Source organism: Lynx canadensis, chromosome D1 (genome assembly GCF_007474595.2).
Source record: "Lynx canadensis isolate LIC74 chromosome D1, mLynCan4.pri.v2, whole genome shotgun sequence".
NCBI lineage: Eukaryota > Metazoa > Chordata > Mammalia > Carnivora > Felidae > Lynx > Lynx canadensis.
This window is the reverse complement of record NC_044312.2, coordinates 22075041-22101200: the sequence shown is the minus strand read 5'-3', so window position 1 is coordinate 22101200 and position 26160 is coordinate 22075041. Positions and strand designations below refer to the sequence as shown.

Here is a 26160-nt window from a genome sequence, read left to right as displayed (position 1 = left end):
TTAATGTTTATTTATTTTTGAAAGAAAGAGACAGAGACAAAGTGCGAGTGGGGGATGGGCAGAGAAACAGAAAGGCACAGAATCCAAAGCTGGCTCCAGGCTTTGAGCTGTAAGCACAGAGCCCCACACGGGGCTCAAACCCACAAGCAGTGAGATCATGACCTGAGCCCAAGTTGGATGCTTAACCAACTGAGCCACCCAGGCACCCCCTAGACAACATTTGTTTTAATGTTTATTTATTTTTGAGAGAGAAGGCACATGTGAGTAGGAGAGGGGCAGAGAGAGAGGGAGAGAGAGGATCTGAAGCAGGCTCCGTACTGACAGCAGAGAGCCCGATGCGGGGCTCAAACTCCCGAACTGTGAGATCATGACCCAAGCCAAAGTCAGACGTTTAACTGACTGTGCCACCCAGGTGTCCCTAGACGACATTTTTAATAGTAATCCAACTTACATACAAAGAAAGTTTATCAAATGTGCTAGGATACTAATGTCATAGGGGAAAGAATCAAGACTTTAACAATAAATCTAATAGGCTGGAATCTAGTACTCTAGAAAACTAACAAGATTAAATTGAAATAAATGTAAAGTTCTATATTTAGATTTCAAAAATAAATTGCACATAAGATAGAGATTTCACTTGGCAGTAATAAATGTGCAGAAGAGTTAGAAGCTTCAGTTAATCATAAGCTTTAAAAGCAAACAGTGAGATGTGACCAGTAACATTCTAAGGACACTGGAGTCCTGATGGTTGTGGAGTGTCCAGCTCAAAAGAAGCAGTAAGAGTGCCACTGTACTCCAAGCTTATGTGATGCATTATGAGGAATTCTAGCACCAGATTCTAAATACGCCACAGTTCAAGTCCAGCCTAAAAGCAAACAAACAAATCACAGTTCATCCAAATCGCTGTGACCAGGAAGGTAAAGGAGTCTAGAAACAATGAAATGAAACAAGAACAGAAGAACTCTGTGTGTGCTTTACTTGGGAAGCTAAAAACTAAGGGAAGGTTTCATTGGTATCTTCAAATATTTTAGAAGTGGCCTTTTATATGTTGCTACAAATGGCAAAGCTAGACACAGTGAGTAGGAATTATGAGGAGGCTGAGTTTGGCTCAGTGTAAGAAAGAACTTTGTAAGATTTACAGCCATCCAACAATCATGGGGGCAGCCTTGGGAGGTTGAGAGCTCTCCAACCCTGAACATATTCAAGTGGAGGCCAGATAACTAAGTAAATATCTATATGAGACTTACAGAAGAGATGGTTTATATATACAAAATATAAATACCTTCCCTTGTGAAATCTCTCAGTGGCTCATCAGAATCTGCAGGATGTCTAAATTCCTCATCATGTCATACAAGCTCTTCATGACACAGATCCCAGTGACCTCCCCCCTTCATCTTCTGCTTTTACCCACCTCCCATGCCTTCAGCCCCAGCCCATTCCATACCATGGACACTCTGAACTCCTCACCTGTCACCTATTTGCTATTCTCTCTCAAACTGCTAAATATTTGCATGTACCATTCTTTGTGCCCAGAACCCTCTCCTTCTTATCGTCTGCGGCTAATTTCCAGTCATCCATAAAGACCCAGTTCAAGTATCAACCTTCCCTGACTCCTCTATATACTGCCCTATACTTAGGAAGCGCCCCATATTTCCCTCTGATGTAGCCTTTATTGCACGGAGCATTTTTTCTTGTTTGTCTCAAACAACAGAATGTGAACAATTTGAAGAAAAAGACTATGTCTCATCTCCATACCTCCCATTTCTAGAACATTGCCTGATGGAGGGCAGATGTTCAGTTTTGGAAGTGAATTGCATCAGGCCTTTATTCCTTAGGTCAAAACATGACCAAGGGGTCAGGCAGAATGTAGAGTTTACTAAATAGGCAATCATCGCCAGAAACAGAGGGTTTAGAGAAATGACCAATTCTGGGAATGGCCATCCTTCTCAACCGTGGACCACCTAAATAATCTCACATTGTGCTTTCTTCTTCTTTAAGGAATCTGGCTTCACTGTCTTCATTCCTCAAGCCTCCTGCCCTTTGTCACTCCCTTTCTTTCTTCTCCTTGTCCCCCCACTTAACATACTCCCTGACTCTCCTATCTCAACTGGGGGAATATTTTGGCAAAGCAATCAAAGAACCAATTCTATTTATCATCATTTATTTATTAGATTAACTTAAATCACATCTACTGCCTCAGGGCCTCTGAGTTTGTGTAGCAAACTCATGTTAATATTTTCTATTGAGGATAGTTTGGCATGGTGCCCCAAAGGTTAGCAAAACACAGTTCTGGGGCAGAAAATCCCAGAGCTGAAATCCTCAAGGCTTCTCTCCTCCTTAAGGACAAGGGTTCTTGCCAACAACAACAAAAAAATGTGGAATATTTATGAGACTACCCTTTCAGCTGGGCCATACCTAGGTATTTGTGTGGCTTCTCAGAGAACTATATTCCTAATCCTGACTTACCTCTTAGATGTCCTTCCTAAGTAGTAGGTCTTTCAACCCCGGACCCCAGCACCAATCTATAAAAAGCCTTTCAATCTGAGTAGCTGAGAGCTCAAATAAGATTTGTGTTCATATTTTAAAATCCCTCCATTCTGGCCATCTCCTCTCACTCAGAGCCTAAGAACTTGTGACTACACTGCGGGCAGCCTCAGCTTGACCTGTTCTGAAATGGCCCTGATGAACAGACTGAGTGCTCCCGGCGGTTCAGTGACGTCAGCCCAACCGGAAGCATTTTTCAGCTGCTTCTTGGGCCACAGTGAACTTTCTCTCTTGTAAGGAAGATGGGGCTCAGGCCTGTCATGGGCTGTAACAATGCCTCAAGACATCTGCTAATCCAGAAACCCCATGGTTCTTCTAATCTCTCACACTTGCCCAATAAAGCATCGGTGGTTTCTTCCCCCACCCACCAAATGTTCCTGTACAGGCTCCAGCTGAGTTTTGCCATATATATCCACCCAGCAGCTGCCTGGTATGTGCCTCTCGGGCTGCCGGCCTCTCCTCCTTCACAAGAGTTGAGGAAATCAGAACTCACGGAATCCTTCTCTTGCTGGTTGGTCGCTTTATGTCAGCTCCGCAGAGAATGGCTGGACTGTGAACCCAGAGGCTAGGGCCAGTGGCAACAGTGGTAACAGCTCTTCCTGCTGTTCGATGCTCTGTAGCCTCCTCTCAGTCTGTAGGAGAACAAAGGGACATTAAACTCCACCTTATCATCACCCTTGGCACTCTCCAGAAGAGGATGCCAGTTTACAAAGAACAAAGAAATCCACGCCCACGAGAGACGAGGAGAAATGGAATGAGCCTTCTCACTCCACACTCTGGGGAGGAATCACCAAAAGCTGGTTAAGGGCTTGGTATGATGGAATCAGGCCTCATTCTGACCATAGATTGTACTGACTAGTATCTGGCATACTCCTGTTGTTTTTTGGCAAGTCAGATCAAGTCGCCCCTCTGCTCAAAAATCCTCCAAATGCTTCCCATGTCACTCAGGGGAAAGCCCGGGCCCTACAAGGAAGGCCTCCTGCAGACCTCCCCCCACCCCCCAGGGCCTTTTGTCTGCTTGGGCATTGGCTCTTCACTCTCTCACTTCCTTCAGGTCGCTGCTAAGACATCACCTCAGCAGAGAGGTCTTCCTTTACTACCCTGTGTAAAATAACACGCCTCAACCTACACACCCCTTCATTATTCTTTATTCCTGTATCCTCCTTTTCATCGTCATAGCACTTGAAACCAGCAGGTATTTTACATGTTTATTTGTTGCTTATCTGGCTTCTCCCATTAGAATGTAAGTGCCATGAGAGCAGGGACTTTTTTGTGCATTCTTTATCCCCTCAGGCTGCAACAGTGCAAGCCATCCGGTAACACTCAGTCTAAACATTTGCAGATGAATGAACACATGAATGAATGGCCCTACCCTTAGGCATCCGTACTAATGACATATGATCACTTGCCTTGAGCCAAAAGGTAGGCACTGCCCTACCAGGAAACAGAGCCTCTTGCCCTTTAGCCCAGCTACTCCCCTATTTTCCAGAACTCCAGCTTTTCAAATGATTACTAGCATAATCCGAATTCAACGGCCCCTCTGCCAACCAGCCTCTTCCTGTTCTTCAGCTTAAGAAACAGACCTTAGAACTCCTCCAGCATGAAAAACCTTCCCAAGTATCAAACAAGCCAAACGGACCCCATCTTTAGGCAGATGAACACACTAAAACATTTAATTTGGTATTCTTTTTTTTTTTTTTAATGTTTATTTATTTTGAGAGAAAGCACAAGCAGGGAGGAGAGAGAGGGAGACAGAATCTGAAGCAGGCTTCAGGCTTTGAGCTGTCAGCACAGAGCCTGACACAGGGCTTGAACTCATGAACTGCGAGATCATGACCTGAGCTAAAGTCAGACACTTAACTGACTGAGCCACCTAGGCGCCCCTAATTTGGTATTTCTTTTTTTTTTTTTTTTTAAGTATTTATTTATTTTCCGAGAGAGACAGACAGAGTATGAGGGGCAGAGAGAGAGGAAGACACAGAATCCGAGGCAGGCTCCAGGCTCCAAACTGTCAGCACAGGGCCTGACGTGGGGCTCGAACTTGTGAACCACGAGATCATGACCTGAGACAAAGTCAGATACTTAACCGACTGAGCCACCCTGGCACTCCTAATTTGTTATTTCTTAATGCTAAAGCAGAACAACTTCTTCCTTGTATGGCAAAGCGGTCCTTTTAGAAATAGACAAAATACCTGGCTCTCAGTTGCTGAGCCAACAGGTTGAATTTTCTGAGGGACATCCTGATCTGTAACAACAGACAAATATTCAAAATCAAAACTGTACTCGTCTCATCCAGTTCTGAGTCCCACCAAAGAGGGAACTCACCTTCTTCTCTAAACCAGGGGAAGCAGAGGCTTTCACAAGACACAGGGCTACAGTGATGCTGAAGGAAGCTGTCCAGGTTTGCTTTTGATCCTATTGTCTTATTCTGTCTGCTCCCTCCTCTCCCAGAATCCAGGTTTCATAATGTACAGCGGAAAGACATTTAATAAATAAAACGGCCAGATTGCAGCCGTCAGCTCTACACAATGGGGCTTTCGGCATCTTCCGCTCGGCTTCAGCACCCGCTCTCCCGGCTTGCTTCAGCTAAAACAATCCCATTTGCTATTTTCATAAAATTAGTTCCTCTGCAGTTTCTATTAATCAGAACATTCTTTGGAGAGAATGATACTGGGATTTCATCACCATCTGAGTTCAATCGTTATGTGAATCTGATGAATTTTTATCACCTCTATGAGCACCAGAGAAGGTAAAAAAAACTTGGGTGGGCTGATGTAAGTGGGCACAGAGTTTTTCCCTCGTATCAGCTGAGGTCTCACAGACATTAGAGCCCAGATCAGTCTCCCCGTCACACATCTGAGTAGCTTTCTGCCCCAAACACGTCTCTTTTTATAGGTCTGTAATTCTTCTTGGGGTCACGGGCTCTTAAAAATCTTAAGATATGGATACTCCCCCCAGGAAAGCCTACATATGCATATACACACTAACTGTTGCCATTCCGGGGGACTGTGGACACCCCCCTTCCCTTTCCACACATGCGGTCCATCCACATACTTCAGAGTAATAACTGTGTCCTACGGCTTCTTAACCATCCTCATCTCCCTGAAGAAACTTAGACTGGGGTAGAAACTCAGCCACCTCTGAATTCCTTTGTTGAAGCAGAAAGAGATTTTTTAAAAGAGAAAAAGAGCATGGAAGTGAGAAATTTTTCATGACGGTAATACATCTTTTGAGAAATGAGAAAAAATGAAAAAGAGAAGACACCATCATATTGGCAGAAATAATGAAAGTCCAAGTATCCATAAATTGATCATAGTGCACTGTATTTGTCCAGATGAGACATGAAATCAAAATTTGGAAAGATGTGATGAATTCTCCTTGCCTCCAGAGTATACAACACCTATTCCATCCTAAGAAAGATAAGCTCTACATGGGAAAAGACTCAGCATGGATGAAAGAAACCTTGGGCCAATGGAACCAGGATTCTAGTACTAGCTCTGTTCACTGACTGTATGATTTTAGGCCAAGGAATAACTTATCTCTATCAGTGTTGTTTTTGTTTTGTTTTGCTTTTTATTAACATGATTTCCAAAGTCTGTTTCAGTTCCAACATTCCATGGGACTTGATTCATTAGAGACTTCTAAGACAGTAAGGCTCAAAACATTTTCCTAAGGGCTCAGCAATAAATATTTTAGGCTTACGGGCCATACTGTCTCTGTATTAATTACTCAGCTCTGATGTTGTGAAGTGAAAGCCACCATAGATACTGTGCAAATATGCCTGTGTTCCAATACAACCTTACTTATAGACACTGAGACTTGAATTTCGTATCATTTTCACACCTTTCTCTTTTTTTCTCCCCCAACCATTTAAAAACATAAAATTCATTCTTAGCTTGCAGGTCTTACAAAAAATAGATGGCAGGTCAGATTGGACCCCCAGATCACAGTTTGCTGACCCCTGGTCTACAGCATCAGGTAAATATTATGAGCTGGAAAACCATGGTGATGATTCTGGATGAGCTTGAAAAGCCAGTAACTTGCGTTCAACAACAGACAATAGTACGGGGGGGGGGGGGGGAATTTTTGTTTACCCAGTTGCCTAATTAGCAGGATAGAACAATAGTCGCTTTTGCGTCTCAGCTAATAACCAACAATTACTTAAGTTTTGGGTACATTTTCAGACCTACAGAAATGCTCACATAATCATACATCAGAAAATGTACATAAAAAATTCAGGACTCTCTGGCAGAAAAAAAAAAATGACTATAAAATGAACCAGACAACTCTATGTCTTCTCCTGAAATCACTCCTTGCACGCCACATCCTGATGACCTCTTTTTGCTACCCTACCTCTATCAGATAGCATAACAAATGATTTTACACGTTTAAAAAAGAGGAAAATAAGACACTGGTTTTTATTGTTATTGCTCGAGCTTTTTGGTTTGTTTAGGAGGAAAGAAAATTGTAATTAAATGATAGGCATATATCACCTATGTATAAGCACAGTATTAGCAATACATACACAGCAGAGATTTGGAGCCACATGGAGAGGCACTGTGTAACACTTGACACAGGAGACAATTTGTGAAAAGAGAAAGATTGGATAGTCAAGTAATCAATCTTCTCTAGAGTGAACTTTGATTAAGAGATGGCAAAAGATGGAGTGCTATGGTGACAGCACTTCTCCCAATATCAATGAGAGGTAGATTATCATTATTTAATCAGAAAACTCATACCTTGTCCCAGTTAGGGGGTGAAATAGGGATGGGGCTTGCAGGGCAGGTCCCTTGATGGGAGAGAAAACCGAAAATGTTATATCCATTCAGGAAGATGTAAGAGCTTTGGAGGGCCTTCTCAGTCATGCCTTATTCTTAAGTTATAATTAAGTCAGCCTGATCAATAGACATAGAAGAAGGTCAACTTTCCCAATCTCAAACTTTTAAACACTCTCTCCCCCAAAATACGAAGAACTGGTCCTGACCAGCTGGTGTAAACAGTGTTCTTTTGGGGGGTGGGAGGGAGGGGAGGGTGGGTGATGGGCATTGAGGAGGGCACCTGTTGGGATGAGCACTGGGTGTTGTATGGAAACCAATTTGACAATAAATTTCACATTAAAAAATAAAATAAACAGTGTTTTTTCCATTATTTGCCTCCACTCTACCTTACACCAGTCTCCAAATTGTTCCCCAGACACTCAGTCCTCCTCATCTCCAACTCTTTGTTCAGACTATTTTCTCTCCCTGGATTCCCTTCCATCTCTGTTCCACCTTTTCTATTCCTACCCATATGCCAGGACCCAGCATTAGTTCTAGCTATATCATGAAGACCCCCATTAACTCCAGCCAAAACAATATTTCCCCCAAATAATACAAGCGAAGATGTGCTCTGAAAACTACAAAATGCTCTGCAAATATGAAGTATTATTATTATCTTGGGGAGCATTTAAGTTTAGCACGTTATATTTTCTCTAAAAGTGTTTCCTAAGTGTTTCATATGCTGTTGGTGGTAACAACACAACAGCCTGTTAAGGAAGGCAGGAATCACATGGTATTTTTTTGCACCCTCAGAGTCCCTACCGGTGCCTAGCTACAGTTAACACTCAATTCCAATGGAATGAATTAATTAAAACAATGGCTTTCTTCACCTCAAAGCTTCTCATTGGGCCAGTGGTGATGTTGTTAAACACATAAGAAGTAGTTGGTTAAGACACAGGACTGCAAACGAAACCTTGAAAGTAGAGTAAATTTGAGACTTACATTCAGTTAAATTCAACCATCTTCTTCCATTTTACTCATAAAGCTATGACCTGGGAGCTAAATTCCCTAAATCACAGATTCAGTGTTCCAAGAATGGTTTGCTTCACGATGTTTCAGAACTTTGTCTCAGGTCAAAGGTTCAGATACTGTAGTTCTCAAATTTGGCATTGTTTGTTTTGATTGTTGTCTGTTTTCGCTTCCTGATTCAGCAGTGGAGCATGCGTCCTCTGCCCTATTTCCTTTGGTTGGCCTGATTTATGGATGTTTTGGTCTAACAGCCATACATAGCTCTGGAGCAAAATCACGGCAAGTTTTAGTCTGCAGTTAGGTAAGTGCAGTTCCAGCTGCCTGGAGGTGTGGCTACAGATTTACTTTATGACCCCGACCTTGCTTCGTCAGTCTGCCCCATGAGAAAAATGACCCTTGCCATAGTCTACTTCCTAGGGCTGACGGAAGAATAACCCCAAATAAAATAGGGCGAGGAAAGGACAAATGAAAACATGATGCTGTCACAACTGGTGCTTCGGCCTCTGTTCCCTTCGCGGGGTGGGGGTGGGGTTTAGGGACCCTTAATGACTGGGCCTCACCCCACCTCTCCGAGGCCTAATCTGACTTGCCCCCAGAGTCCCGAGCCCCACCCGAACCACTGTGTCGGGGACTGAGATGTCTATCAGAATCCGAAACAGACATTAACGTATAGATTGCTGTACAAATCTCCGGACTTTCCGATGAGGGGAAGGGGTCGCCTTCCTGCGCTACGCAACCTGGCTGTACGGTCTCCATGGTAACAGCGAGGCCGAGAGAAGCAGCTCTCCCTCGCCTGACAACCCGCCCCCAGGCAGGACTGACCAATGGTCCTGTGGGTTACCTAAAGGATAGTATGATTGACAACGGGATGGGACGGGGGCGGAGTCAGGACTGCCTCGACCCAATCTAACTTGAGCCTCGACCAAAAGCACCGACCAATCGGAGGGCGTAAAGAAGAGCGACGTGCCCACCCACCCCGCTCCGCGTTGCCTGGAGGCCCTGTGGACGTAAGCAAATAAGAAGGAAACTGGGCGTTGAAAGAGTGGCGCTGATTAGCGGATCTGGAATCGCCTGGATGAAAACCCACTTGTGATTCGTCGTAAGTAGATCAAAGCCCCTGTGGGCTGGAACTGGCCGGACAGTGAGGTGTGAGTAGGGGACCTGGGAGAAGGAGAGCCAGGTGAGGGGGAGGTGGGAAAAGTGGGGACGGCTGAGAAGGGAGAATGGCGGAGGCTGGGGCTGAGGAGTATGGAAGAAAGCGTGGGTGGGTGGCTGTGCGTGGACTCTCAGAGCACCCTTACCCTTAGCGTAGATCTGGACCCGAGGCCCGGTGGCTAATAAATACTTAATTGGGAAATTAATTAGGAAAGAAGGAATGGTTTAATTTTCATGCTCCTAAGAAAGTGAAATGTCAGTGCCTGATTCCAATACCTTGTGATCGAGACCATCTTTCCAGTCTGGGAGGTAGCTGGGCGAACATTCTTCAAATGAGACCTGGGGGCGAGGTTTTCCTGCGCCAGTTTGAACCAGCTACAGGGCTGGGGAGAGATGCTAGAGCCCTCGTTCCTGGGGTATTGACGCTCCAGCACTGGGGTGCTGCTGTCCGGAGAGCCCATGGTGATGCAGCTAATAGTCGCTATGGTACCTTCAAGTCCAAACACCACCCAGGAAAGGAGGTGGGAGGACGAGATCTGGATCCATCGATCCCCTTTTTCTCTCAGTGCGTTGAGATGATGTCATATGGATGGCATTTAGGTAGCTCCACGATTGATTTTTCCCAGACTTGCGTTCTACTTAATTACAAAGGTGAGAGCATTATCCTAATATATTAAAATTAAAGCCATAGTGGAATGTTTAATGTAGAAAAATAAATGATCCCCCCCCCCCCCCCCGCATTATAGTTGAAGGTTTGGAAGGCTATAAAGGAAAGGGAAAAGGAATCCTCGAAGAAGGGCCATTCACCCCTGTAATCCCTGTTTTCTGCCTTCAAGGGCTTGAGCCAGTGACAGTCCAGGAATGGGTGAACTACCTATCTCCCACCACCAGCAGCACTAGGGCCAAGTTACCCTCTATGGAATCCACATTTGTATTGAACTGTAAGTCATCTTGTAATTGCCATTATTATTCTCACACATGATTGACAGCGGTGGTGAACAGTGTATTTTTAATCTATAAGGCTGTACATGCAGGGGTCAGGCACCTTAACGTATGCCTCTCTGTTTTCTCTGAGAGCTGCATGAAAGGGTATGAAGAACCAATGGTAAATGAATGAGGACTGCACTCTATGTACCTCTAAAAGTTTTGGGCAATCTCTTTCCAAAGAAGGACCTCACAACATGAGCACAGAGGGGGGAAATTGGCCTCATAACTGTTCTGCTGGTCAGCTACTAAACAGGGTGTTCAAATAGAGACATTATTTTATTCTGATTCTAGTCTACCTGCTTTAAATGCCATAGACTTAGGTAAATGGACTTTGGAAACCAGGTTGGCTAAACCATCCATTCTCCAGGTTTGAAAAAGTCCTGGACATTAATCAAAAACACCATGGTTTTAATCATTTTGCATATTTATAATACATATTTTATTACAAGCATTATTCCCACGCTGAATTTAACAATATAAAATGACTAGATGTTCACTCCTTTCCCATAACAGCACTCTATATGCTATATCCAGCCTTTCCTTTCCAAGCTTAGTGCGAAAATGTATAGATTGGTTATAAAGTGATGAACCTCATTCTTATTTAAAAAAATTTTTTTTAATCTTTATTTTTGAGAGAGCGAGAGAGACAGAGTGTGAGTGGGGGAAGGGCAGAGAGAGAGGGAGACACAGAATCCCAAGCAGGCTCCAGACTCCCAGCCATTAGCACAGAGCCCAAACCAGGGCTAGAACCTACGAACCCTGAGATCATGACCTGAGCCGAAGTCAGATGCTTAACTGACCGAGCCACCCAGGCCTGTGATGAACCTCATTCCTATAAGAACTTGGGGATATTTATCTCCTTACTTTAAAGCCATGTCCTATATGGACCCCAATGTCTCATGAACATTTAAGCTTCCATGGGGGATTGAAGCACAATGTTTCTAATAGAACCAGCTTCGGCTACCACTTGCCCTGTATTCTAGGTGTTAGAGTTGGTCCAAGTTTTACAGGTTATTTGTGCAATATCCAAGACAGCAGCAATTAAACTTAACTAGTTACCTTGTTAGGGTAGTACAAGTCAGCTCAGTCAACCATGCAGGAAACCTGAGTCTTCTCTAACACCTTTTCTCTCCACCCCTTTCCATTTTCACAGGTAAGGCAGGAGTCCAGACCCTCATCATCCCTTACCCAGAGAGTCCCCTATTGGTCACTAATCTCTGGTCTCTGAGTTCGATTCATATGCACTGAGCCACCAGCTACCTGGTTAAAAATTAAGAATTATCTCAAAAATTTCATAAACAGACAATCACACTGGGTAGTATAATGAATACCTATGCCCTATTAACTGGATTAACAAACATTAACATTTGGGCACCTCGGCTTCAGTTTTTTCTTTGAAATAAATAAAACATCCCAGATTTGATCCTCAGATCCCTTTTGTTCTCTTTTCTGGCCCCATTTACCTTCCTCCCTTCTTCCCTCCCAGAGGCAAACATTCTTTTGAAATTGTTGTACATCATTCATGCCCATGTATTTGTATTTCTGTGGTATATCTGTACATTATAAATGATATAAATTGCTTTTTTAAATTTTAAAAATACAAGTAGTGTCATACTGTGGGCTTCATTTTGTAATTTGCTTTTATTACTCAACATTAAAAAAAATTTTTTTTTAATGCTTACTTATTTTTGAGAGAGAGAGGGAGAGAGATTGTGAGCGGGGAAGGGGCAGAGAGGGATACAGAGAATACCAAGCAGGCTCCGCACCATCAGCACAGAGCCCAACATGGGGCTTGAACCCACGAACCGTGAGATCATGACCTGAGCCAAGATCAGTTGGACATTCAACCAACTGAGCCACCCTGGCGCCCCTCAACATTGTTTTTGAGATACGTTCATATCAATACAGATAGCCAAGTTCATTTATTCTAAGTGTTTCTTATGAGTATAATGTTGTATCCGTTCTTATGAGTGTAACATCATATCCATTCCCTTATTGGTGGACACTTAATGTTTTTTCAGATGTTTTGCTATTATGAAAAAAGCTGCAATAAACATCCCTGTACATGTCTCTTAATGCAAGAATTTTTCTAGAACAGTGATTCTCCAAGGGGATGGTACTGCCCTGTTGGTCATTTTGGAATTTGTGAGAGCATACTTGGTTATAATTGTGATTTTGGCAGCATTACTGGGGTTTACAGAGCAGGGTGGGATGCTAGACGTTCTGCAGTGAAGAACTGTCCTGCATCCTGCACAATTTTTGAGTGTCCCACAGGGTAGCCATTTATAATCTGAGCCTAGAGCCTAACTCCATTTTTCATATAAACATTATATATATGTGTGTGTGTATATATATATATATATATATATATATTTTTTTTTTTTTTTTTTTTTGGCACAGCTTGCTATAGTAAAATTTCCAGGAATGCAACTCAAATGTAAATCAAGGGGAAATTATACTTACTTGTGTTTTGGAACTTTAACAAGAGTTGTTCATCACTTGAGAAGATCGCATAACCGAAGGCAGCCCAGCTCGTGGTATTTGAGTTGCCATACAACACACCTGCATGAGCCTGCATTTGTAGCTTTTGCGTTCGTGGCGATTCTAAGTTTAGGTGCAAGCATCTGACTGCTGTACTTCATTATGTATTCTAGTGTAGTCAGCCTGAACATTTGTATATTTAAACATATGCTGCTTTATTATGAATTACTTTCCATTTAAAATTGGCTCGTATAGGATATAAAGTAGAGGTCGAGTATTACTCTTTTCTGATTGGATAATCATTTGTCCCAACACCATCTATGAAATCCTTTACCTGCTGAAGCCAAGCCGACTCTGTCCTGTACAAAGTTCTCATAAATACACGGATCTGTTTCTGGATTCTCTATTTTATTCCGCTGATCCATGTGTCTTTATGCCATATCACACTGTTTTAATTACCTTGGTTTTATAATGTGTCTTGCGGCAGTTGGTAACAAGAAAGGCAAGTCTCCATCCTAGTTCTCAAAATTGTTTTCGCTATTCTTGGGCTTTTGCTCTTCCATATGAATTGAGGATCCGTTTTCAAGTTCCATGAGTTCCACAAAAATTTATTTTGAGATTTTGGTTAGAACTGCATTGAATTGATACTGAGGTCTTTTAATATTGAACCATTCTGTCCAGGAAGGTAGGTTATTTCTCTGTTCAGGTCTGTTTTGTTAGTCTCCTACGGCCTTTAAAAATACATACCTTTTAATAAAGTTGAACAATTTTTGCTGTAAAAACCATACACACCTTTTTTTGGATTTATTCCTACTTATACACACACATATCTTTCTATTACAAAAGTTTCAAATACATTCAAAAGTATAAAAAATATTAGAGCCAACACTTGTGTACTCATGATCCAGCTTCAACAATTCCCCCACGACCAGTCTTATTTCATGTTACTCTCCCCTCCCCTCCTCTCCCTGGATAATTATGAAGTTCCCAGACACAATTTTCTGTTCTCTGTGTTATGTGTATGTATGTATGTGTGTATGTGTGTGTGTGTGTATGTATATGTATATATATATAAATGTGGTCACATGGCTAAAAGATGGTGATAGATATAAAGATGGTGAGATATATATATATATATATCTTTTAGCCATGTGACCACAATGTCACCACAGTTTAACAAATAAATAATTATTCCCTAATACCACTGACTATCCAGATACTGGTCAGATTTCCCAAGTTGTGACATTTGGCTTGTTTCAATCAGGGTTCTAATTTCTCCATGTCTTTGTCAACACTTGGTGGTGTTGCCTCCTCCAGAACAAAAAGATAATAGATGATTTAATTTTGAACTGTCCTTTCTCATCCTCCACACAACTGTAGACAAATATTTTAGCTCTACCTTTTTTTTATTATTGAAGTATAATTGGCCTACAGTGTTATATTAGTTTCAGGTATACAACGTATTGAATCACTGTGACTTATTTATTTCATACTGGAAGTTTGTAGCTCCCTAGCCATTCTGGTGGCTATCTAGAGGGATTGCAATTTGGTTTTCATTTGCAAGTTCCTAATGACTAATGTAATTGAGCACCTTTTCACACATTCATTGGCTGTTCGTATATCCACTTTAAGTTTCTGAGAGAGAGATACTAAAATCTCCACTAATTTTGAGGCTTTGTTTGAGATTCACATTTGTCCTGAGTTGTATCTATTCACTATGCTCTTTGTGATATTGCTGTTATACCTTTCAAGCTTCCCATTCTATTTTGCTCGATACTCATTGTTTCAGATTTTTTAATTGTGGTTAAAAAAACATGAAAATTTACCATCTAACCATTTTAACGGTCAATTAAGTAGTCTTAAGTATATTCACGTTGTTGTGCAACAGATCTCTAGAACTTTTTCATTTTACAGAACTGAAATTCTGTATCCATTGAACATCACCCCATTTCCCCTGTCCCCTTGTTTTTGTTTTGTTTGTATTTGCTTTTTCAATCTGTTTATTAGCAGCCTTTGCTTTCCTTGCAAAGAGCTGGTTTAAAAAAAAATCTAAGGGCACCTGGATGGCTCAGTTGGTTAAGCATCTGACTCTTGATTTCAGCTCAGTTCATCTCATGATTTGTGGGATCTTAATCCCCTTCATCTATTTCACCCACCCTCCACCTACCTCCCCTAAGGCAACCACCAGTTTGTTCTCTGTATTTAAGAGTCTGGTTTTTTTGTTTGTTCACTTGTTTTGTTTGTTCAGTTCCACATATGGTGACATTATATGTTATTTGTCTTTCTCTAGTTTATTTCACTTAGCATAATGCTCTCTAGCTTCATCCATGTTGTTGCAAATGGCAAGATTTAATTCTTTTTTATGGCTGAGTAATATTCCAGTGTCTGTGTGTGTGTGTGTGTGTGTGTGTGTGTGTGTGTGTGTGTGTATCACATCTTCTTTATCCATTCATCTATTGATGGACACTTAGGTTGCTTCCATATTTTGGCTACTGTAAATAAATGCTGCAATAAACATATGGGTGCATGTATCATTCAAATTAGTGTTTCCATTTTTTTGGGTACATACCCAAATATTAAGTCATACGTCTTTCTTTCTTTCTTTCTTTCTTTTCTTTCTTTCTTTCTTTCTTTCTTTTAGAGTTTATTTATTTTGAGAGGTGAGGAAAGAGAGAGCATGAGCTGGGGAGGGGGGCAAACAGGGGAGAGAGAATCCTAAGTAGGCTCCACAGTGTCAGCCAGAGCCCAAGGTGGGCTCGATCTCCTGAACCATGAGATCATGACCTGACGCTGAGATCAAGCATGGACACTCAACCGATTGAGCCACCCAAGTGCACCCAGATCATATGATATATCTATTTTTGATTTTTTGAGGAACCTCTGTGCCGTTTTCCACAGTAGTTGTACCAATTTGTTTCACCAATAGTGTATGAGGCTTCCTTTTTATCCACATCCTCACCAACACTTACTATCTCTGTCTTTTTAATCCCAGCCATTCTGGTTAGTGTGATGTCGTATCTCATTGTGGTTTGATTTGCATTTCCCTGATGAGTAATGTTGAGCATTTTCTCATGTGTCTGTTGGCCATCTGTAGGTCTTTTTTGGAAAAATGTTTCTTCATGTCCTCTACCCATTTTTTTTCTTTCTTAAAAATGATTTTATGTACTTATTTTGAGAGAGAGAGAGAGAGGAGAAAGAGCATTGAGATGGGAAGGGCAGAGAGAGAGGGAGAGGGAGAATCTCAAGCAGGCTTGTTGTCAGTGCAGAGGCCAATGTGGGGCTCAATCTCATGAACCGTGAGACCATGACCTGAGCAGAAATCAAGAGTCAGAGGCCTGAGTGAGCCACCCAGGCGCCCCTACCCAGTTTTTAATTAGAGTGGGTTTTTTGGTGTTGAGTTATAGTTCTTTACATGTTTTGGGCATTAACCCCTTATGGGACATATCATTTGCAAATATCTTCTCCCATTCACTAGGTTGCCTTTTTGTTTTGTTGATAGTTTCCTTTGTTGCACGAAAGCTTTTTATTTTGGTGTAGTCCCAATATTTTCTTTTTGCTTTTGGTTTCCTTGCCTGAGGAGACATATCCATAAATATGTTGCTGTTGTTCTTAGTTTTTAACTCTTCAAAAAGTGTGCCCTTCTTATCGTTACAGAAATCTTTACCATCAATATTTCCCAGTATCCTTCTCACCATTACTCCTTACATCTCATGCCTTTTTTCTTGGTTCATTTTCATTCTTGCTCAAGTACACCTATGACAGGTGAGCTCCATTTCAGTCTTTGTATGTCTGAAAACATCTTTATTTTATACCCAGTCTCACAGGAGCCTTGCATGCCGACTTGTGCAGCATCCCTACAGAAAGGTTTCAGTTGTCTCTGCCGGGCTCTTATGGGTTTCTCACTTTTGGACTGGTTTTATGTTGACCTTACTACTTGCGATTCCCATAGCACTTTGGTAGTATGATTTGAACCCCACACCTGCATGTGGTGTGGGATTAGGAATCAGATTCCTCTTGGGTTATTCTTTTTTCATCCATGGCCTGAGGTCCTTGGCCAACTTTCTTCCAACCTAAGTCAGCAGCAGATGTTTTAGTCCCTATTTCAAAGAGAGGTGAGCCCTTTCAGGGCTTAGCTTTAGGCTTGATCTTTTCTTATTTTTCAAATTTTATTTAAATTGTAGTTAGTTAATGGAGCGCCTGGGTGGCTCAGTTGGTTAAGTGTCCCACTCTTGATTTCAGCTCAGGTCATGATCTCAAGGTTCATGAGTTTGAGTCCTGCATCAGGCTCTGCACTAACAGTGTGGAGCATGCTTGGGATTCTCTGTCTTCCTCTCTCTCTGCCCCTTCCCCGCTCATGTACACTGTCTTTCTCTCTCTTAAAATAAATAAATATTAAAAAAATAAATTCTAGTTAGTTAACATATAGTGCAATATTGGTTTCAGTAGTAGAATTCAGAGATTCATTACTTACATACAACACCCAGTGCTCATTATAAGAAGTACTCTTTTTCATACCCATCACCCATCTGCCCATCCCCCCACCTCCCTCCATCAACACTCAGTTTGTTCTCTATCATCAAGAGTCTCTTATGATTTGTGTCTATTTCTCTTTTTTCTCCCCCCCCCATATGTTCATCTGTTTTGTTTCTTAAATTCCACATGTGAATGAAATCTTACGGTATTTGTCTTTCTCTGGCTGACTTATCATTTCACTTAGCATAATGCACTGTAGCTCCATCCATGTTGTTGCAAATGGCAAGATTTCATTCTTTTTGATGGTTGAGTAATATTCCATCACACACACACACACACACACACACACACACACACCACATCTTTATCCATTCATCAGTCAGTGGACATTTGGGCCTTTCCGTAGTTTGGCTATTATCAATAATGCTGTTGATGCTTTGTCTCATTTTCAGTTCTCTGTATCATGGGTCTAAGACTTTATCTGTCTGGGAGAGGACCACTGCAAAGGTCTGCAGCTGGTTTTGGTACCCTGTAGACCTTTGGGCTCAGCTCCTGCTTACACTCAGGCTTTGAATTACACTTTCATTTATAGCACTTAAGGATTTTCCTTTATTGCTTCTGAGCTCCACTGTGTATTGAATTCTTTTTGCTCTATTTTATTAAGCATTTCTATGTGTTCACTGTTGTGTGAGGTACTTTCCTTGTTAGGTCTGTCCAGCATATCGACCAGAAGTTACAGTCATCTTTCTAAAGCTAAGTATGATCCTATCACCCCTTTACTTGATTTCTGTGGACTTGTTAGCACTGCTTCATTTATTCATCCAACAAATATTTCTTGCTCATAACATCAGTGGTGAGAGCTGGGGATACTGTGGCGAGCAAGAAATAACGTCTCTGCCCTCCTGGAGTTCACCATACTGGCTGGAGACACAGAAAGTCAGCCTGTAAACAATAAGTAAAAATGGGAACTACAGTTAGTGAAATGTCCCCTGAAGGAAATAAGGAGTGATGGAGAGCAGTTGTTTGGGGGTTACGTTAGCGAGAGCCGACAGGTGAGACCTCTCTGAGGAAGTTACATTTAAAGCTGAAATCAGGAGGATGAGGAGAGGCCAGCCGTGCAAATATTAGAGGGCTTGTTGGGGGCCGGGGGCTAATTCCAGGTAGTGGAAACAGCAAGTACAAGGAGCCAGAGGTGGAGAACACCTGGCAGTTTAGAATTACCGAGATGAAACCATGTGCTCGAATGGGGGGGGGGGTGTGCCCCAGTTAGAGAGGCAAGTGGGAGCCCAGCCTCATCTGCTGCCATTCCTCTCTCTGCCCACCCCATTCCTACCCGTCATCTTGCCGCACTGATTCTTCCCCAAAGGGGTCTGTGTGAAGTCACCTCCCTGGTAAAGCCCTCCTCACTATCTCAGTTCCCACCGTACTTTGTCTCCTATCACAATATGGTGTGGAGAGCTGTTCACATGACGGTGTTCTCCAGGGGGCCTGCAGCTTCTGTCACAAGGTATGTCTTATTTACCCTCATGATCCCCAGACTGTGACACAATGCTTTACGTGGTAGGCACATAATAGATGTTGATTGAATAAGTGTTTGTTTGGTTTTTTGACAGTTCATGCTTAGGGCTTCCTTTCTGATCTTTCCAATGCCTTTATAACAGAACTTCTCATAGATCATAATTTTTGTGGTATTTAGACCATCAGGGTAAGGAAAACCATCAACTGAGGAGGAATTTATTTGCTTAAGATTTGTCTCTGATCCAGAAGGGGAAGATCGGGGGAGGTGCTATAGAATCAGTGGAGTGGGTCCAGTGGTGGCCCCTGAAAAGATTGTGCCCACCTCCTAATCCCTGGAAACTGAATGTGACTTTATGTGGAAGAAGGGTCTGCACAGACATAGTTGAGGATCTTGAGGATGAGATCAAACCAGATTCTTCAGGGGGACCCTAAATCCACCACAAGTGTCCTCATAAGGGACAGAAGAGGAGGAGACAGAGACACACAGGAGAAGGCCATGGGAAGACAGAAGCAGAGACTGAAGCCATGCAGCCACAAGCCAAGAAATGCCTGGACCTCCAGAAGCTATAAGAGCCAGGAAGCATTCTCCCCTAGAGCCTTTGGAGAAAGCTGGGCCTGGCTGACACCTTGATTTCAGACTTCTGGCCTCCAGAACTAGGAGAGAACAATGTTTTGTTGTAAGCCACTGGTTTGTTAACACATATCCCTTCACCTTATACCTCAGTTACCTCTTCTGTAACGTGGCTATAATAATATCTACCTCAGAAGCCTGCTTCCATGATTAAATGAAATATGTGTGTAAGGTACTTAGCAAACTGTGGATGCTCAAAATAGTGACGGCTCCTCTCTTCATCATCGCTGTCTTCAAGGACTTAGGAGTTTGCTTCCTTTTATGAATAAAAACTCAACCATAGAGTGGGACATTTCTGTCTTGTGACTGGGAAGTCAAACCTCACACCACAGACTTGGCCTGAGGGCTTCAACTTCCACATTGGCTCCGTAGTGCTTGACTTGAGTCCTGGTGCCTTCACAGCCCTCCGTTAGCATTTTATATCAAGAGCGAGTTCAGCTTGATGCTGTGGGTTGGGGAAGCCAAACTAGAACTCACATACCAAATTTGAAATGACCCACACGGAGCAAAAAGCAACCTCTCTGTCCTCACTGAAAAGAAAGGTTTGGGGATTTTAAATTTCTAATTCCTATTGAGGGATTGGACATTCCCAAAGACCTGTACTGATGCATCCTATCACACCAGTCATCAGAAGTTCATCATAATGAGTTTGGACTTTCTGTATTTGTATTTGTGTTTATATGTGTATTTGTATTTGTTTTTGTCTGAACACCATTATAAAAGCAGGGAGTGTGTGGAAGACAGGCAGTACCTGCACACAGAGGGCAGACACTTTATGGTGGTGGGAAGGCCCCAGGGCTGAGCTGGGGTGCAGTGCTTATGCTTCCTTTCTCCCACAGATGGCTGGCACAGTGCTCGGAGTGGGGGCTGGCGTGTTCATCTTAGCCCTGCTCTGGGTGTTAGTGCTGCTGCTGTGTGTGCTGCTGTCCAGAGCGTCTGGTGTAGCGAGGTAAGGCTTTCTCTCTAGCTGAGAGTCCAAGGTAAAAGCAATTAGAAGCGAAATCGCTGATGCTTATTAAACATTTAGAATCCAGAAGACCATTTCTGCAATTACTGGCAGTTTGAATGAATTGTATTTTAACCTGTTGTCATAAGCACTGACTGTATTATTGATGCTTTGAAGCAGAGGTGAGAGAAGGGAAGTGGTGTTTTCTAGTTTTCACGGTAGAGGAGATGGGGGGACATGAGAGATGAAAAGGAAATCTGCTTTTGCTGCCTGTGAACTTCTTGGGGTGTGTGTGTGTGTGTGTGTGTGTCTTAATTGTTCAGACTTAGGGCACATGCAGGTCCAGTCTTGAGGCTCTAACCTGGGCCTAGGGACACTTCAGGAGCACCAAGGGCTTGGGCTGGTTCTCTCTCGGGCACTGGCCTCAGAACACTGACTTTAACAACGCTATAGAGCTGTGCTCTGGCCAGACAGTATCGGTATGAAGCGGCGAACTATGTGATTTACCAAAGTATTCCAGTCTGAAAACAAACTGAGAGATTGAGAAGAGGGGAGGGCTGCTTTGATTTTTCATGATTATGACATTTTTTGCAGAGGCAAAAATTAAAACTACCAATTCCCATTCTTAGGAATTGGGAATTATGGGAATAAATAGGAATGAATCCAGCTGGGGACCTGTCTAGAAAGAAGGGCTTTGGGATGAAGGAGAGACCATTTCTAAATTCGCTGGACAGTGTGGACAGCAGGTCTCTAGGCCTTGTTAATAGACTGAAACTTAGAATATTGGCTCCAAGGAAGAGCCAGTCCAGACCTCACTGATTAGAGAGGAATCTGTAAAGCGTGCTTGTGACATTCTGTCTTTTGACCCCAGGTTCTCTGTCATTTTTGTATTCCTCGGTGCTCTGATCATCACATCAGTTCTGCTGGTCTTCCCTCGAGCCAGTGAAGTCCCAGCCCCAGAGGTCGAAATGAAGGTAAAACTATTGGTTTTATTTTGCCCTCCTGAGTTATAACTCTTGCTTCTCTCGGTCTAGACCTCCATCCTGCCCTGAGGTGTTCCCCGATGTCAGGTCGGCCGACATGTGTTAGAAGTGTAAAGTTAAAACAAAGGTGGGGAAGCCGAGAGGGAGTTTTAAATTCCCCTCTTCCTTCCACCCAGACTGAGAATCTCACTCTGGTTCCCACGTGCAAGACCACTGGGCAGTTATTTGCCTGATTGGAGTGCATCCCCACTGTGCATCGAGTTGAACAAGCAGTGTGTCCAAAAGCCACCTGATCCTGTGGGGCTGGAGAGGAGGCAGTGAGTTAGGAACAGGAACAGGGCCTGGCCCTGAAATGAAAGCATCCTCATCCTGGTAGTCTGGGCTCAGGAAGTCGGATCCTGGCCAAAGTGTATGCAGCGCCCTCGGGGTTGCCCTCCCCGTGTTTGATTTTCTCCACTTGTGATGTGAAGAGAGTACTTTCCGTAGAGATCAGTGGGGAAAGAGAATTTCTGTGGAAGGCAGTAATTGTAGAGACAGGTGAATTCAGCACTGACAGTAGTCTGGGAGATCAGCTGGCCCTAGTTCCTGGAACACCATCCGCCAGCACCCACCTCTCTAGGGGGCTTGTTAACCTATCTCTCATAGCCCTTCTCTGGAGACCCCACCTATTCTAGTCCATCCTGGGCTGGGGCTCTGACTTTACCCTCAGATCTTGGTAATGGCATTGACTTCCTACCTCCCATCTACCTTCTAGCAGCTCCTCCCAACCCCCCATTTTCATTTTTAAAGTGGTAATAATAATAATAGCTAATATTGTTTAAGGGGTTACTGTGCGTGAGGTTGTTTGCTAAACACGTTGTTTGCATGATCTCACTTAAACCTTAAGACAAGCCTAAATAGTATGAAGTAGGTGCTGTTATTATCCCCATTTTATAGGTAAGGACACTGAGGCTATAAGAGGTTAAAGTAACTTGCCCAAGGTCATACATATATGGGAAGAGGCAGAGCAAGGATTCAAGCTGAGGTCTGTCTGCAAAACCTTCATTGTTGGGGACTCAACAGAATATTGGGGGCCATCCCAGAGAGTTCATGGGTGAGTATTTGACACCAGACAACAGTACACAAATTATACAACTTCTGAACTAAATGGAACACATTTCTAACTCTATCTAGGACTAGTCCTGGCAAAAGGGAGGCAATTTGCTCTGAAAAAGTCCAAGGAACCACACAAATTTAAGGAATTATTTCCATACACATCAGGTGTTTATCAGCATTTGAAAACCACCCTGTCAGTGTAAGTACCACTGTGGGAGCCAGGAATAGACTCCCACCTCCATTTCCCTGTCTGAAAGGGAGAGAGTGATGAAGGCAACTATATTTCTGGATTGCTGCAGATGTGAATATTCGAAGAAGGACACAGAGCAAACACTGTTTCGAATTTAATCCCTCTATCCTCTGTCATAGGAGTTTCAGACCCACGAGACAAGAATGAGGTTTGAGCAAAATATGTCTGTCAGCGTGGCCAGCAGAATTGGTGTTCTCATTTTCAGGTTTTGAGAACCGGCCCCTGCAGCAGCCTGTGCTCAATACCGTATCAATAATACATGAACCTGGGCCTTCTGCACCCAAGGCCTGCTAATTGGCTAATTAAAAAGTGAAACGTGTCAAACGAGCAAACATGTAGCCCGCAAGAGACTTGTTCAGTACTGGAGCCAAGGTCAAAGTTATGTTAAAGCTGTTTTATCAAACTGACCTTTGTTGTAAGTTGGCTGTTGGGGTAATCTCTGGAGCGGGCCCTTTTCTTCTTGGTATCTTGGATCTCAGCAATCAGAGCAGCACTAGGACTTGACAGGTACTTTGTGTATTGCCACTGTATTAGTTTCCTATTGCTGCTGTAACAAAGCAGCAACTTAGGTTTGCAACACAGATGTACTGTCTTACAGTTCTGTAAGTTAGAAGTCCAAATGCAGCCTCACTGCACTAAAATCAAGGGGTTGGCAGGGCTGTACTCCTTCCTGGAGGTTCTGGGGAAGAATCTGTTTCTTTGCCCTTCCTAGCTTCTAGAGTCCACCCTTGGCTAGTGGCCCCCTGGCTCCATCTTTAGAACCAGCAAGGTAACATCCCATTGACTCTACTTCCATCTTGACATCTCTTTCTTTGACCTTCTCTTCCACCTCACTCTTCCTTGTTTAAGGGACCCATGTGATTAGACCGGCCCACCTGGGTTGGATAACTCAGGCTAATCTCCCTATTTTAGGTCAGCCAATCAGCAACCTTAATTCCTTTGCCATGTAATCTAACATATTCACCATTTCTGGAGATTAGGATATAGACATTTTTGGGTCACTATCCTGTCTACCTCCATTGCCTTTCAAGCATTTGGGATTCTATTCCCTTTGGGAAGCTGTGAAATCACCCTGTCATTTGGTTCATATTCCCTCTCCATTAGATCGATAAATTCAGTTGTTTTTTCCTGTCCCAATTTAAGCATTAGGACCATTTGGGTCTGGGGAGAGTAGAGCCCTGGCAGTGGACAGTGGACAAGTGGGCAGAGCCAACTCTGAAGTATACGTTTTGTCAGCAAAGACCAACAGCTTTGGGGCCTCAAGTATGACTGGTTGCCAGACAGCCAACTGTATGATTAGGGCACGTTATTTATCCTGTAAGGATTTTAGTGTCTCAGGCAAAAGGCCATTTAACCTAACCCTTGGAGTACTGGGTTATGAATGTTAGGGTTCAGGACACTTCTGATGAAAATTTTCAAGAATCACCTTTCCATTTTGAAAATGAGCCCTCCTGAAACAGCAGCAGGTTGATGAGTTGGGGGCTTCGATCTTGGATACAGGGGGGTTATGCTGTTATATTTTTATATATATTTAAAATTCTCCATAATAAAAAGTTAACAACAACAAAAATGAGACTTCTAAGACCAAGGAAGCAAGCTTCTCATGAACTCCTTCAGATAACTGATTTCAGAACATAAAAGAGCTCATCTAAGGTCTTTGGAGTGTTTATGAAACCTCCTATATCGAGCCTTTTTTTTCCCCCCTGTACTTCATTAATCTTTTCTTTATCTTGTATTTCCAGCTCAGGGAGTTATTTCCCAACCATTTACAGAAGAGACTCAGATCAGGATGTTTCTGGAAGTCACAAATACAAACAGACTCTGGGCCCACTCATCAAAGATTTCAGATGAGCACAACCAGGGTGCTGAAGTGATAGTAATTTCCTTTTTGATGTTTCTTTCTGCAGATTGTGGATTCCTTTTTCATTGGCCGCTATGTCCTGCTGGCTTTCCTCACTGCTGTCTTCCTTGGAGGCCTCTTTTTGGTTCTCATTCATCATATCCTGGAGCCAATCTATGCCAAACCACTGCGGTCCTACTGAGCACTATTCAGGAAAGCCAAGACCCTGTTCTGTCCCTTCGCTTTTGATGTCATTAATGAGCAGAAAGGTACTGTTCAGAGCCTTGTTTTGACAGCCTTCATCCTTAAGATCAGAGAAATATCCATTCATGACTAGGATAAATCTCTTGAATCCTGGATTCCAAAAATGGGGTTGCAAAATTGGCCCTGCAGAGGCGATTCTCACCATCTTCCGAGGGATACTGCTATCTTCTTAGCACTTGTTCCTCAGGTTTTCTGTTTTGACAGGGAAATAAAGATAGTGATCTGCTTCTGGTAGATTTTCAATCAAGACATCATTAAGTGGATTTTGGGAAAAGGAGCACTTTGGCTTCCCCTGTCCAGTAGACAGAAGAATCTCATCCTTTTGATAATACACAAGATTCTTAGTTACAAGGTTGGGATCAGTTGGAAAGGAAAGGCACTCCAAGTTCGAAAGCTTATTTTAATGTGATGAGTTGGAAGACTTACCCAGATGTTGGTTGTTGACCAGTGTGCATATGGTGTCACAGAATCTATACAAGCAATGGGTGTCACTTCTCTCTGCTATAATAAAGCAATAAACAACCGAAGGACCGACTTTCACCTCAGACTCTTGGCCAAGACTTTCTCAGTCTATATTCTATATTTCAAGTTTGCTTGGGGATTAGAAGAAGGGTATGGAAATGTTGATTGTTTGTCTTGTTTCTGTGGATCTCTGGATTCTTTCAGGATTTGATAGCCTTTGTGTGCCTTCTTTAATTACTATAAAGTCCATTTTGGATTATTATCATTTATTTTCATCTTTGTAGCTCTTTCTCCCAAGCTGGTAAGAAATGTATGTTCCTAGGAATAGATACAACTTTATGCCTATCTGAAATCCTAGATCACCCAAGATTTGTCATTAAATGGAGGGGCTCTGGGCTGTTTCTACTTTGGAAGTCTCTCCTGACTCCCTAGAACTAAATGAAGAAGGATCTTCTGACTTAAAATTAAGAACCAGAAAACAAGTTGGAAGGAGAACTTTGAGCACGTACTTTATGCCAATATGACACTAGTTACCCTGAAACCCAATTTATTTAAATTTTAGGTTTAAAGATTATATATATAATATATATGTTATATATGTAATTATTATAGATTATTATCTATTTTATCATTCCATTTTAAAGTAGAAAAAAAATTAAGGCTAAGGAGATGAACTAACTGCCCAGGCATCATATAACATCCAGTGTGTGTGCCCAGGCATAACAGACTCCAGGGCCTGTCTCTG

At 42.6% G+C, this 26160-nt stretch overlaps 1 protein-coding gene across 7 annotated transcripts; it reads left to right on the top strand.

Moving 5' to 3' along the window:
* The first annotated feature begins 9366 nt into the window (after window positions 1-9366).
* Window positions 9367-25677, top strand: TMEM218 (transmembrane protein 218). Of its 7 annotated transcripts, XM_030333037.1 has the most exons (6): window positions 9474-9510; window positions 10052-10136; window positions 10322-10426; window positions 20415-20524; window positions 21393-21495; window positions 24757-25677. In XM_030333037.1, the coding sequence occupies exons 4-6, from the start codon at window positions 20415-20417 to the stop codon at window positions 24889-24891; spliced, it is 348 nt and encodes a 115-aa protein (XP_030188897.1). In that variant the 5' UTR covers window positions 9474-9510; window positions 10052-10136; window positions 10322-10426; the 3' UTR covers window positions 24892-25677. The 7 variants fall into 7 exon arrangements, with proteins under 7 accessions (XP_030188898.1, XP_030188903.1, XP_030188901.1 ...); XM_030333038.1 differs by lacking the exons at window positions 9474-9510; window positions 10052-10136 and adding an exon at window positions 9367-9429; XM_030333036.1 differs by lacking the exon at window positions 10052-10136 and having other exon boundaries at window positions 9448-9510.
* The last annotated feature ends 483 nt before the right edge of the window (window positions 25678-26160 follow it).